The sequence below is a fragment of the Thermobia domestica genome, chromosome 8, assembly GCF_964235325.1.
Source record: "Thermobia domestica chromosome 8, izTheDome1.hap1.1, whole genome shotgun sequence".
NCBI lineage: Eukaryota > Metazoa > Arthropoda > Insecta > Zygentoma > Lepismatidae > Thermobia > Thermobia domestica.
Genome location: NC_137461.1, coordinates 28,020,774 through 28,036,477, shown reverse-complemented (window position 1 = coordinate 28,036,477; position 15,704 = coordinate 28,020,774). Strand labels below are relative to the sequence as shown.

Genomic DNA, 15,704 nt, shown 5'->3' with positions numbered 1-15,704 from the left:
ATCTGTACCTTCTTCAAGTTCACGCTCATTGAGGTCGCCTGAGATAGGTTTTAGAATGTGAATTTACTGGAGTCTGAAAACCTTTTGCTTTTATCGTCTCGTCAAAGAAAACTGGTCCACTAACAACGTTAGGACTTCAAGCAGGCTTTCCCAAAGGGTATGTCGTGCAGACCCATAGGATATTTTAGAATTTAAAAATGCCTTCCAGAAGGCGTATTAAGGCTCTTCACTACAGCGAAATTAAACTACCGCTAATTTTAGTTTTTCTGTAATACCTTCAAAACAAATAAAAATATTCAAAAAGCAGAAACGTAGCGAACTAGACAATACGATTTTGCATGTGATACGGTTATTGGAGCTGTAGATAGATTTAGCATTTTTTTCGGGTTCTGTAAATAGCGGCATACCAAAACGAGATAGGTGAATAATGGTAAAGGTATCACATGCAAAATCGTATTGTTAGTTCACTACGTTTTTGCTTTTCGAATATTTTTATTTGTTTTGAAGGTATTACAGAAAAACTCTAACATCAGCGGTAGTTTAACTTTGCTGTAGTGAAGACCCTTAAGTGTAGACTTTATATGACACATGTAACTTTTTTACCATGAAGCTTTTAACTATCAATTTTAAGACAGACTATACCAGTCAATGATTTCAACAGCAGCAATAATGCCCAATCCAGCCTAACCTAAGTGTGTTGAATGGCGTTTAGTAGTGTATATCATGTATCATTTTATATATATAACCGTGAATAAGCGATTCGCGTATGTGCCTTTGTCATGGGAGATCCGGGTTCGAATCCGGGAAAGAGCTCAGGTGGTTCGGATTCCACGTTAATCAGTAGGTTCACGTCTCATATAGCTTCGCTGCTGAAAGGGACGGTAAACAAACTCATATATATAAGATTGAAACTACTGACTTAAAGCACGTTATTCTGAAGTTCCCAATGCCCAGTAACTTTTCGGACATCACCCTTGATAATATGAAGCTGACTATCACTTAATTGTGAAACATTTAATATACGTACTTTCAGTGTAGTGTACGCGTATTTTTGGATGCAAAAATACACAGCTTACTATGACTGCACACAGATTATAGTTATGACTCTGTTCTTGTTATAATATGAAGATTTTTGTAACGAATATGAATTATGTTTTCAAAGTTACTGCAACTAACACGAACATTATATGAGAAATGGAGGAAACAGACGAAATTTTCTTACATCATATCCCCCATAGATGTAAAGTCTGCGAAATCCATGGAGTAAAAAGGTGTGACTAAACCGCGCATTACTGTACCTGTACGGTTTACCACTACACTATCCAGACAAGCTCAATACCCTTCACATTAAGGGTACATAGGTGGCCTGGGGGCAGACATGATAGTGTAGTGGTTAGCACACAGGCATAGAAGATGCACGTACGATTCTCGGCCCAGACATCCTTTTCCATTCCATGAATTCCAATGATAATAAAATAGGGAGCATATCAAGGAGGAATATATTTTACTCTTTTGTTTGCAGTACTACGTATTACAAGTAAGGTCAGATAATGCAAAGGAACGGATTCTGTTATCACATGATTTAAAAACAAATGTCATCTTTTTAGTATCAGTATTCCAATTACTGAACTTGCACTCATGTATATAAAACTGGTGCACTGTTTATTATTGCTATTTTAAAGAATATGGAATTGAAACACAACATTTACGTGTGTACATAATAACGACATCGAAAATAACTGAATGAATCTCACCTGATTTACTCCCAGCGGACGAATGCTGGGCTCGGTTCAGGTTCCCATAGGAGCCTAGAGAGCTCTGGTTAAGAAGCAGCTGCTGAAGGGATGGGTTGATCCCCTGGGGAAGGCCACGCTGCTGGAGTGACGCAAGATGTGCCTGCAGGGACTGGGCTAGTAGAGACAACACAAGACATCACAGGGTCAACGTCAGCACACGTTTAGTTCAATACAACAATTCACAACGAGACATTAGTTCACACCAATCAGCCACCCATGCACCTCCATGCTCCTCATAATCCACCTTATTGCAATATTATTACATGGAAAATGCAATATGTTACAGGGTAGTAATTAGGTGACCATAGTTTTAGTACAAGCAACGTGTGCAACCATGTCACCAAACCGATCAAAAAAAACTATTTGTGAACTTATTACAAAGATCAATTTGTTTTAGGAAAAAAGAATGAAGGAAAGAAAAAATAATAAGTGTAACTGACATGTGTAAAACTTAAACAAGATAAAATTAATTGCTAAGCTAAAAATGTTTCTGATCTTCCGCTCGCTGGGCGGCTGATCTACTAACAGACTTTAAAAGGACCCAGATTTTATATTACTTATTTCTTTAATCCCAGCTACCCAGTTATATATATACAGGCAATCTCTGCTTAAACATGGAGCTTGAGCATAAAATGACGCACACTGCTATGAGAAAATGAAATGAAATCTTTTACGTCCCACGGTTATGTCGGTTAAGCTAAAGGAGACGGTGATGATAAAACAGGGTGTCTACTGGAATACCAGAAAGTAAATTCATGACTTTTTCATGACCTTTTTGTTCAAATTTTCATGACCATGGCGATAAAAATTTACCATTAGTAATAATAAACCCCTACCATCAGTGGTGCATCGGAACTATGCGGGTTGCTAGTCTTAAATATCACTTATTGTGAATCTTAAAGAAAGAATCTAAAATTCTGCCGCCTTGTGGTCGAGCACAGAATAGCACTTACCTAAATACGGGCCTGCTCTTACCAGTGAATCACTCTATACTGTATTTGAAGTTTTAATTCTGAGTATAATTATCCATCTAGCAGAAATTTGTCTGAAATTAAGCACTCAGAGAACTGCCCAAAGACAAAACAAATTATAAAAGAAATTCGTTTTAAAAATATAGATCATCAAATTTAAAATCTGCAAACTCAAACGAATACTATTATTTGTATAAGTCTAAAGGCCCAAAAATACACAATTTACATTTCTTAGAAGTAAAGAAATAGCAGATCAGAAAGTTGGACACTAAAAAGTTGTTACTATATTACAGAGACTAGAAGATGAAATGGGGAGCAGCTAGGAAGACAGTAAAGTACCAGTTAGCCAGCACTAACTGGTGGGGGAAATTCTCACAATTACTGACCTGATACAATTGTTTCAGTACATGCAGTATGAGGTATGAAAGTATGAAGTATAAAAATATACTCTGAGATTTCAGATTTTCATGACCAGTTGGGTAAATAAAGGACTTTTTCATGACTTTCATGACCACTAAGCAAAATATATGACTTTTTCATGACTTTCATGACCAGTAGACACCCTGTAAAAGATGAGTGAAATGGTGGAACGAAGAAAGTGGGAGGAAACGGGAGAACCCCGAGAAAACCCACGAGCACGGTGTTTGTCCACCAGAAAGTTCACTTGGCTGGGGCTGGGATCGAACCCGAAACCCAAGCACCAGAGGTGAACGCTCTACCACTGACCCACCGCGCCCCCCTTAACACACTGCTATGAGACCTATGGCCATACGTACCCAATAATAGTAACACCGGACGGGTAAAATAACTCAACTGAATCTATTTGCCGAAGTCTTCATTGAAATATTATAATGATTATAGGCCAATATGAAGGTTATATTCCACATAGCAGCTGAGCAGCAACGTAGAAAAAGCTGTATGGTGTGTGAAAATCGAGAAAAATATTTTGTTTTCGTTTCACTCTGGTGACTGCCTCACACTTTACATGAATTTAACACTTTTGGGTGTAAAAAAAAAAAAAAAAAAAAAAAAAAAAAAAAAAAAAAAAAGATTTACATACGTCTTGGCTTTGATTCAGTTCTTTAAAGGTGTTCCGAACTTCTATAAATTTGAACTTGCGTTGTACAGCCTAAATCAAAAGCCAAAAGAACACTAACTTATGTCTTCTACGAGCTTCTAGCTTACTTGGCTGCAACATAATGTCAACATCGAGCAAAATGTCTTGAAAGTTGAGTGAAGAGAAATCCAAGTACTCATATTTTGCAAATAAAATAAATTATTGGATATCGGTGTCTCAATATCTGGTCGTGATTTCTTGCCTTTTCATCTTGATGTTTTACTTTTAATTTTTATTCTTTTTCTTTCTTGTTAAAAAAAAAAAATCGGTGCAGTTTTCCAACCTACTTCATTTCCAATTTCACGATCTGTCTTTTATTTAGCCAGAGATAATGTGAAAGCCAAAACATTCCTTATTCTAGGCTCTCTTATACGTTTAACTTTTCAATATTAATTTATACACACTCGTAACGTAACATTTTTATTTACCTCTTTTAGTGCCTATTTATTCTGTACCCTATATTTCGACCTCTAATGGTCCTCAGATCTTCGTCTGGGCTTACTGTTTCTAGGGAGAAAACTCGAACTGCTTTTCAGAAGTAAAGAACGTGACGTAATAGAAGTGTTCTGGACAGACAATAGGATAATGAACTGAACCAGAGGGGGGTTGTATATTTTTTTTTTCGTTTGAGACTAAAAGAAAACTTTCCTAGTGTACTAATTGTTATATACAACAATTAATACATTAGATAAACTTTATTCCCTTAGCTTCAAGCGATAAAAGTTAATTTTTATCAACGTGACTTTCCTCACGACCTGCCTCTCTATTCAGCATAAAACAATAAAGATTTTGAAGCTTATTTACAGATATCTAAATTTACATTAAGATTCAATATAATGAATTCTTTACATATACTTAATAATAATAATAATAATAATAATAATAATAATAATAATAATAATAATAAAAAGAATTGGCAACGTTGATCAAAATAGAGGACTTCCTTGAAGACGGCTAATAGTGTCTCCAATTTTACATACTCATTACATATATATTTTACATTTTACTTATTAAATTACCTCTTAAATTTTACTGATTCACGATAAAACTGCAGTCTATAATAACAAGAAGGTAAATGATTCACAAATACAATTCGAGTTTTCCTGCTAGAAACCATAATCCAAGACAACATCTCAGGACCAGTAAAAGTTGAAAGAAATAATGACGCACTACAATTGTAAATAATAATATTATTATATTATAATGTACCACGTGCTTCTTCTTACAAACCCCTGACATGCCCTCCTGTTTATATAAACAACACCCACGTGCATCTTACGATGGAGTACTTTAAGTTGCAGACGATGGACACACCAGCGACACCGTCTCTCACAGCACCTAAATAATGGAGAGTCACTAGGTTGCGATTGGTTGCCTCTCCTTTGGCTTGTCCGGAGCTCTAGGAGATACCCAATCCAACGCCCCTAGTTTGCTTCGAATTTCTAGGTTTTTTTCCTTTCCTCCCGCTCAGTTTGCTTCGGAGCTCTGTCGGGATTCCTAACCTCAGTCGCTTAACTTGCTTCGGAGTTCTGAGACTTTCAAACCTCCTCTCTGCTTGCTTCGGAGTATTGGGGATTCCTAATCCACTCCACCTAGCTTGCTGCGGAGCTCTGTGGAGATCATGCCCTAGGCTGCTCGGACCTTAGGTCACGTTTCTCTACCTTGTATTAGAGAAATTCCATTACTGTACTTTTCTTGAAGGATATTGTTTGTAGTGGGAAAAGATTCCGGACATATAATTTTAGTCTACCAAGCTCTACCTATCCCTTCACAGGGAGCATTTTACAGTATTCTTATATTATTTTGTATGGTTTTCCCAAGAAAAAGAGTTTTCTTGCCAACGAAAATTTTTCTCAGTTGATGGAATGTTTCTACCTGAACTAAAAGTGATCACAGTTTAAGTTCTTTCTACCTTCCAGTCTGGCAAAGAACAGCGTTTATAATTTCCTGGATGATGAAATCATGTGGAAGTGGTTAGATGTTTACGAATATAGTAGTATGTGTTATGTTCAATATAGGATTGTGCGATGGTGTCTCCACGCTGATAGTGACTAGTGAATTGTAAAAGTGGTATTTTTGCTGAGAATTAGTAATAATTAACAGTATGGAGGCTCTAAATGCTGTATGCAGTAATAGAATAAGATCTGGCCTAGGACTGAAGAGTTATATTCTTTCGTTACTAGTCGTAGTCACGCTGATTGTTGGTTGAATTCCCCTTCAGCACCGAGACTATATGAGACGTGAACCTACAGCTTACCATGGGATCCAAACCACATCAGTTTTCACTGGAAATCGAATCACTAGCATCATTTCAGATATTGCCAAGGGGGAGGGTACAAGACTACACTGACAGAATATTTCATTAGTATTTTAGTATACAATTCTCAAACCCGGGGGGTTGCCGCCTCTTCCCAAATGAAACCCCTGAATCGAACCCGGATATCCACGCTGAAGACGCATCTGCTAACCATATAGCCAGGACGAAGGTCTATAGTCATGTATTCCTAGCTTTTGTATTGCGTATGATGCGTCAAATAAATTTCTGTACTCGTTTATATATGTAAAGATATTAAGCTATATCGATCTACCCTGAGGATCACGAAATCTTGTAAGTATCTACATATCAGTCTGCATCAAGGTTAAGTACATTAATTTCCAGGGTAGAAGCAAATTAGCACCAAGAAATACAATATGTTCGTGTAAGTGGATGTGTACGGTTGAAACATACATACATCTGCAGAATTCTGACATGACTAGCAAAATCTTGCCGTTAATTGAGAACTTCCTCTGCACTAAGGTTCTTAGACAATTTCTTTGTCTTGATTCTTTGACAATTTTTTTCAATACAGTCTTATCAATTGTAAGCTGTTGTCCCCTTCTCCTGTCCTTTCTATTATACCGTCTGTCACATCCTACCCTTTATGACATATTTCCTTCTAAGACTAATTCCACCCAATGTTACTCCCTTAATGACATCTAATCTTGTTTCCTTCCTTATTACTCCTAGTACCTATTCATTAGCTTTCGTTTCAACTCAGTTAATTATTCCAACTGTAGGTAGTTCAACTCCCGACCCGTGTTTATTGGAACTGTTTCCTTGCATTTGATACACCTTTCCAAGATTACTACTGACGTTTTCCTGCACTGTGTATCAACTAGAGATACCATCCCACCAATTGCACAGCTGGGCAGGAAAAGCTCACGCTAATGCTCGCGAAATTTGTTTGCAAACTACATAAATTTGTTTGCTTTATTGAATAAATTCCAAGTCCATCTGCTGAAGCGATCTTATAATTAAACTATTATTTCTCTGTCTTAAGAAACCCAAATGTTCACTGTCGCAGACACAAACTTTTACTATTGGACCCAATTATGCTAGGGAGATGGTAAAACTTGTATAAGTTTTACTTCGTATTATCCTTTTACCTTCTTCTCTAGCCAAAGGCCTTTCGCTTTTACAATAAGGAGAAAAAGAAGTGAAAACTAGGTCCAGAAAAGTCACTTCCAGTTGAGTGAACACTTATCCATTTTCTCAACCATGTCCTCGAGTGTGTATTGAGTTCATCTACCAAAATATGAATCTCATATTATATATATATATATATATATATATATATATATATATATATATATATATATATATTTATTTATTTATTTATTTATTTATTGTGACACCTATCTCGAGAAGACACTAACCACGTATCTGGGTGTGAAAGAAGATGAAACACGATATATAAAATTAGATACTGAACTCATGAATACATTATTTACATTTCAATTAGTTACTTGTAAGGTGTCTTATAAATGCTGAAGGATTGAATAAATACGATTATTTCGGGAATGTTGTATTCTCCATTATGTTTTCACAAGCTTCCAAACTAGAACCTTATATAATATTGAAGTATGTGAAATGATGCCCTCAGGCGTTTGTTCTTAACCAACAATGAAATTTTGTTAATACACGAATTTTGGATGTCACAAGCACTTAACAAGAAGTTTTTACCAACCGAGGAAGATGAAAGTTTGAAATAACGCAAAACTTTTTTTTTTTAACCTTGTACTTCCACGTAGTGCAATCAACATGTCCCGCCATTCTTAGGAGTTTTTATTTTATTATCCGATTTATATTCAGCGACGACTACTATGGAGACAAACTACTACAAACAATTATCTACGAAAAGACGATTAGAATTAGGAATTAGATTTCTGGGCTTTCGGCATCTATGGATGGCCACGTTGGCCCGTCACATATGAGTGATGAGTTCCCCCTCGGCGATTACACTGCCCGGGGAATTGGAGAAGAAACGAATGGGAAAGGAAGGAAGAGACCTGGAACTATTATGTGAGGTACCATCATATGAATGAAGAAAACCCAGGAAAACCTCTCAGGATGGCTGGCATGAAAAAGCTTTTAGACTTGATCGTCAGTGTTACCCCCGGGAATCAAACCTGGGACCGCTTGCACCAAAGGCGAGAGCGTTAGCAACTACTCTACGCAGGGCCACTCAACGAAAGACGAGAAAACTCTTTGACAGGTAGCTAACGTTTACATTTATCGATAGCATCCCATCATTCATTTGAAGGGCCTATCATAAACTTTTCATATTGGTTAGCTGCGAAATCGGCCGAGTGCCCAGGACCTCCTGTGTACGAAAGCAAGAACATTAACTGTCCTGTTAACGAATCAAATAATCACTGATTCCAAAATATCTTCTGCTTTTGTAAAAGGGAAAGAAAAAAAAAAAAAAAAAACTGCATGCATCTTGCTAATAACTAATAAATACTGTATGAAATAGAAAAGCACTCCATAGTATATGATTATAGTAGAAATATATATACACACATCATACTTCTTAAACAGTTTTCAACACTGTATAAAGGCTGTAGCCAATTCAGAACACACAATGAAACGACATAAAAACAGTAATACAGTGTACAATAGAATTTTCACGTTATCTGAAATGATTTTCTCAACAATAATGTATTTAAGTTATTTTCAATACTCAAATTTTTCCACACATATCTGAGACTTACCATCTCGAGAGAGAAAAAAAAAATTAAAAGAAAAAATAATACTAAAATTATACTCGATGGGTGTGAAAATTGACAAATTTTCGCTGCAGAAACTTGTAAATGTGTCCCTTCACTACTCCATTTATTTTTATTTTTTTATTTATTTATTTTTTAACTCCCGATGTTGTTAAGACTATGCTTATACTTGTCGTTAAGACTAGACGAAAATATCTGCGTGAAAACAGTTAAATTATCTGGATCGTTACTGTACCATTTCAGGCACGTGAAATTTTTATATTAATTTGACAAGGAGTGTGGCTAACAGCTTAAGTTCAGCAACATATGTGTAATATTAGGGTGATTCAATTCCCTCAACATAATCTCAACTTTGCAAGTTCTCTAATCCCCACTACTTCTTCATACATCTTCACAGTACAAAAGAAATACATTTTAACTACAATCACACTGATTATTATAGTGAATGTACTCCCAAGAGGACTCAAGAACCCCAGGAACCAAATTTTTTTGATAACGTGTTCCGAATAGCAGACAGGCAAATGATTATGTAACGAATTTATAATTCACCTTGGCTTCTGAATTCCATAAAATCTTAGACCTTGTTTTAAATCTCTTCTGCAACCTTGGTCACGATGTAAATTTTAAAAATCCTATGTAATTGCTGAAGTCTACACTGTCAAATGTAGCTGCTTTTACAAGACAATGTGACAAAATGTGGGTTGTTTGGTTGGCGCAAGAAATGAAATCAATACAGTGATTTTTGAAAAGAAAATATTTTCTCTTAAAACAACTTTGTAACCCGAATTGGAGACCTTTACTTCCGAAACAAAACAATCTACAGTTTGGCTATTGTTTCATAACGACACACTATCACTTGACAAACGGTACTACAGCAACTACATAGGACCAAATATTGCTGATCTTCCCCCGGTGAATTTGTACGTTCATATTCCTTGATATTCTTATTAATACAACTTCTATTATTAACCAATTTGACAACACCTCGACAAGAGACGAAAGTTACATAAGCTAATAATTTTATTATGATATTCATACGAGAAAGAACTTGCATACTGTTTGATATAATTACAACTGAACAAGCAAGAGGTTATGAAATGAAATCTTTCAGTTTAACATCCCACGATTATACTCTTTAGGCTAAGGGATACGATTATTTAAGCAACTGAATAATGATAGAAGAATTGGTGAAATGAAAAGTGAGAGGAAACTGAAGTATCCCGAGAAAACCCACGGACACGATGTTGTCCACCACAAACTTACTTGGCCGGGAATCGAACCAGGAAGGACCTCACGCACCAGAGGTAAGCACTCTACCACAGAGCCAACGCGTTCCCAAGCAAAAGGTTATGTCAAAACATCTGCTTAAAATGGTACCTTCAACATGCACAGATCCCGAGATTTTGAGACTACATTTTCTAGATATTTGTTCAATATAGGTCTACAAGCAAACTCAGATATTTGCAAATCTCATGGTATTTTCTTCAACTGCACTGACATTTTTCCATTTGGTTAGAACAAAGAAATATTATGGAGTCAAGCGTAACTACACACATACACAAACAAGTAATGACATTCATTTTGAAACTTTTTCAATCTCAATGAACATATCTCCACGGAAAAGTGTATCGAAATTGGGGCACAAAAGTTACTGCACAAATACAGGGTGATTACAAATGATTCATCGAATTTGAAAGGGCTCTATTAAGGATATATGAACAAATGCAATAACAAACAATATATGAAAATATACAGAAAATGTCCACGTTTCGTACATACTGTTACAAACGTTCGATATGACCCTTTCGTCACACGTCACATATCTATGGGGCAGTCTAGTTCGTTCCATAAATGCTCTGGCATATCCTTACTAATGGTCGTAAATGTAACTGTAATGCGATCCTGAAGCTAAGCTGTTAGTAGTGAAGATATGTGTCTTTCACATGCTCCCAAAAAGGAGAAAAAGACAGATTAGGAGATCTAGTAGGCCATGGGAAAAGTCGTAAGTCATTGCTTTCTGCTGCATAGTCGCCATTTCGGAAACGGTTGGTGCTGCCATCTGTTCTTACATGCCAATGTTACGAATATGAGAAATTACATTTTCAAATGTGTTCTTCCATTTCATCATTAGCACAAACGTATTATATCAATAGTTTCCGACATATTTCACTATAAAACCCGATAAAATCATTTATAATCACTTTGTATATTTTATACAAGTCATCCAAAAACATGACACTAGATATTATTTTACACAATATTACAAATATATATTACAATATTACAAATATATGAAAAGTGGGGGGAAACTGAAGTATCGCGAGAAAACACATGGACACGACATTGTCCACCACAAACTTACTTCGCCGGAGATCGAACCAGGACCTCACATACAATGAGGTGGAAAACATTTAAAATACTCCATATAATTCTAATGCGAACGAAAAAAAAATCTGAGTTTTACGTCCTATGGTTATGCCGGTTAGGCTAAAGGAGACGGTGATGATGAGTAATGAATGAAATGGTGGAATGAAGGAAGTGGGAGGAAACTTGAGAACCCCGAGGAAACCCACGCACACGGTGTTTGTCCACCACAAAGTCTAATGCGAACGAAATTCGCACACCACACAATGTGTCTGAAGCAAACATGATTCTAGTAGTTCGGAGTGTTCAAACAAGACTACATGTATAGATGTTAGGTGGAAATCTTGGACTGCAATGCCATAGCGTCACAAGCAGACGAGTATTGTGCAATTACAAAATATCGAGAAAGGCCGTTGCCATATAATGAGTATGTGAGAGTCCGGGTGATCGTTCCTCCCAATTACATCTCGCATGGATCATGAAGTGTCAATGCTGCGAGACAGTAGAAAGATAGTTTTCACAGCAAACCCCTCCACATTGATGTTCCCTCCTTTCCCAAATGAGAGCAAACGAACACTGAAGTAGCCAATTTTGGGAGGCAGGTTTACGTTTGCGCATTTTTCTCGCACGATTATTAATGATAACTAATCTCACCATGAACGCCTTCACTTCTGTTAGAAGTGACTGCATTGACGACGCGGCTCTCAGCAGTAAGAAATTTTTGTCTCTGACACTGACGGACATGTATGTATACGTAGGCGTGCAGGTAACCGGGAAAGTGCAGCGTGTATTTGCAGTCGCCATACAGAACTTAGACCTGGCATTCTGATATGGGAGAATCACTCACACATTTAATTCTCCTCTGGTTTGCATTCAGGGGCTATGCAGGTCGGAATGTACCGTGGCAATCCTGGCCTTTAACCCTATCAATATAAGAAACCCAATCTTCCAGTGGGATAACGCGTGTCCCCGTACTGCTCGAACAATCTAGAATGCTCTACACACTATGTCTTCTATACTGGCCTGCCAAGTTTCCGATCTAAGCTTTACCAAGCACATGTGGGACTGGAACTGACTAAAAGCCGTTTTCCAGCAATTACCACTGCCCATGTGTGACAAGATCTAAGGAAAGAATAAAATACTATATCCAGTCAGGTAGGAAAACAAATTGAAATGATTTTTTTTTAGTTTAATGTCCCACGTATGTACTCTTTAGGCTAAAGATGATTATGGCTGATAAAAGTGAATAATTGTGAAATTAATTTTTTAAGCTCTTCCACCGGGAATCAAACGCGGCAGCACGTTCACGAAAGGCACACACGTTAGCCACTTGACCAGCGGGAAAGGCTACATTCCAGACAAACATTAAGCATCTGTTCCAGCAACCTGCCCTAACAATTGATTGTGTGGTCACTCGAGATGGTCACACGCACTATTAGGGTGAGTATGTACGCTTTCTAAATACATGTATGCGCTTTTTGAACACGGGATATCTCACGGGGACAGTGTTGAGATCAATGAAATTACCATCACCTCCTCCTTATGTACTAACTTTAGACCAGACCCAATAATTCCTGCTGGGTGTTCTTAAATGCATTTCTGCTAATATATATACACATTTAGTTGAAGAGAAAACAAATAAAAATAATGAAGAAATTCCGAAGTGGAAATGGAAGTTGGTTTATTAACTACAAAGTGATGAAAGCAATTATACACACTAAAAGAGATTTATTGTTAACCACAAAGTAGAGAGAACAATTATGCACACGAAAGAAAGATTCACTATAAAGTATTTCCGCTGAGTGCTTTATTAAATAGGAACGCTAGGAAGTAGGAAAAAAAAAAAAAAAAAATGAAGTCACCCGGACGTTTCGCAGCCACTTTTCTATTATTTAATGTTTTCTTTCTTTCACTTCCTACTTCTCTATTTGATAATGTATTTAGCGAAAGTTCTTTCAGTGTATCTTTCTTAGTGTACCGAGAGAATTGACAGCATAAATCTTTTATGTCAGACAGTACAGTTTTCAACTTGATATATACTGATATATATTTTTGTATTTCAAGCACTGAAAAACAGAACTACAGGAAATGTACTCACCAATGCAGTCTTCCATCATTCAAAATTACTTTGTGGAATTTTTGGCATTATAGTACACGCCAATATGGAGGTAACCCACAATAGGTACAATTTAGGATATTGATATAAGAATACATGGTAGAAGGCTGTAGTGAAGTTTTCAAGTGTGAGAGGTTCCCAAAGCCATGTTGCGACTGAATGGCTGTAGCCAAAATACCAGTGTGATCAAGTATTCGGGTGCCAATATCTAGATACATGTAGAAAAATACTACGTATTTTCATCTGACCTGACAGTTGTACTTTGGGTTCTCCCTTCAGTTATCTTCTTCCAGTAATACAAATACCTGGCGCTTCGAAATTCTGATACCACCATAGAACTCTCTATCATATGTCCTTGTCATATATTCCTAAATTTTGCCCATTGCTTATATTTAAATCACTTACCTCACACGTGTTTCAAGAATCTCGAATTGTCAATTATTTTGAGCGCAATGCAAATCCTTTTAGTCAGTAACAACTAAGTAAAGTACTCTACAGCAATGGCTTTCAATTTTTCCATACTCGCGGACCGGCAAAAAACTGAAATGTGTTGGGACAGGACAATAGGAAGCATTACTCTCCTAGTGACACGAACAAGTAAAAATCATGTGATGGACCGTCACCAGTTGGCAGACCGAAATTGGAAACCACTACCCTAAAGCAAGCAAAGCAGGCTTCACAAATATTTTGAAGAAATAAACCGGTTTTTACTTGTTTAATTATAATAAACGTTTACAATAACGTAACAACACATTTACTTGTATATTTTGACATCTTGATTTCACTGTTATTCCAAGTTACCTTATTAACAAGTCATCTCAAGTTTTCTTTGAATACACTACACTGATCACGTTATAACTTACAGGGTGATTTTTCCAGTATTAAACCCAAGAAAATGCGAATATCTCAGAGATTATTCAATAGATTTCGAACATGCACCTCATCAGAAACATTTCGATACTATAGGAGATGCCGGAAATGTTCGCCACAACCGTGCACCCAGAGCTGAAGCTGACGCTTCATGTTCAGGAAGTGCCAAGATGTCCTCGCTCATTCCTGACGCTACCATTGTTTTTCTTTTCAAAAATGCGCCATGACAGTTTTAAAAAGAACCTGTCACCTAATAGTTGTGAACTATAAGTACACATTCCTATGTACACCGCACAATTCAATGACAGGGCAGTGTGCATTATGGCGCTCCCTGATCACTGTTCGGACGACACAAGATTTCTCCTTTTCTTTCCCAATGTCCCGATTTCCTGACACACACACCTCATACTTGTACGTTCATAACTTGCTAAACTATTGAATTTTCCTGGGTCTAGTACCAAAATATCAACTTGTGTTATCAATATAACGAATATACATTGTAAGCTTCAATATGGTGGTTGTGTGGATTTATGACTTACCTTCATACAATAAAGTGAATTTCCTTCCTATTATGAGCACATATATAATCTTTCTTTCGTTGTTAGTATTATTTACATTCAAAGATCAATACTTTCATGCGATTAACACAGTAGCATGGAAGAGGATTGAAATTACCCTTGAGTTCCGTCATGGCTATGTCGATAGCGTATGCGCCTTTGGTGTGGAAGACCTATGTTCAATTCGCGGTGGGAGCTCATGTGGTTGGGATCCCACGTTAAGATGTAGATCCACGTCTCACATAGCCTTGCTGCTGAACGGAACTCATATTCAAACTAATCCAATTGAAATTACCATTATCGACAAAGTAACTGAAGAACAGCAGTGAAATCAAGATATACACGTGAATGTGTTGTTTTATTATATTATACACGTTTATTTCACTTAGACTGTGAGACAAGTGAAAATCGAATTGTTTTTTCAAAATGTGATAATGAGCTTGCTTCAAAATACCTCACCTATTTGCTCTTGAAAAATGGCCGTATGAAATAACAGGCATTTATTAAGCTATCACTCAGTGTGGCTCTGAAGTGAAATCACATCTTTTCTAGAGTTTCGTCTGTTATAGAGGAATGAGGAGTATGCAGTAATTTTTAATATATGGACTTGGCAACTGTGCAGTTTCAGCTACCCGCCACCTATGGCGCTAGTTGTATGTAAACACAAAATGGCGACTCGTTTGGAAAACTGGTCTCGCGAAGATGTCTGCTTCGTTATCCGATTTCTAAGGGCGAGACATGTAACAACGGATGAAATTCACCGGCAGGTGGTAGAGCTTTAGGGAGACTGTAATGCCATCTTCCTTCAAGACAATGCGCGCCCGCCTACAGTCCACAAGACGACCACGCTGTTGAAGCAGTTTT

The 15,704-nt window shown here is 37.0% G+C and overlaps 1 protein-coding gene across 9 annotated transcripts in view; it reads right to left on the bottom strand.

The window, feature by feature from the left end:
- The window catches only part of LOC145692808 (uncharacterized), a 150,718-nt gene that overhangs the window by 21,692 nt on the left and 113,322 nt on the right, over positions 1 to 15,704 (bottom strand). For 6 of the 9 annotated variants that reach the window (XR_014132643.1, XM_081768300.1, XM_081768298.1 and 3 more), the window contains one exon: positions 1,755 to 1,910. The exons of the other annotated variants lie outside the window; for them this stretch is intronic. Coding sequence is in view for 5 of the 6 variants with exons in the window: in XM_081768300.1 (XP_081624426.1) it covers positions 1,755 to 1,910 (156 nt within the window). In the remaining variant the exon portion in view is untranslated. The remainder of the gene's footprint in view (positions 1 to 1,754; positions 1,911 to 15,704) is intronic. 9 annotated transcript variants of the gene reach the window in all.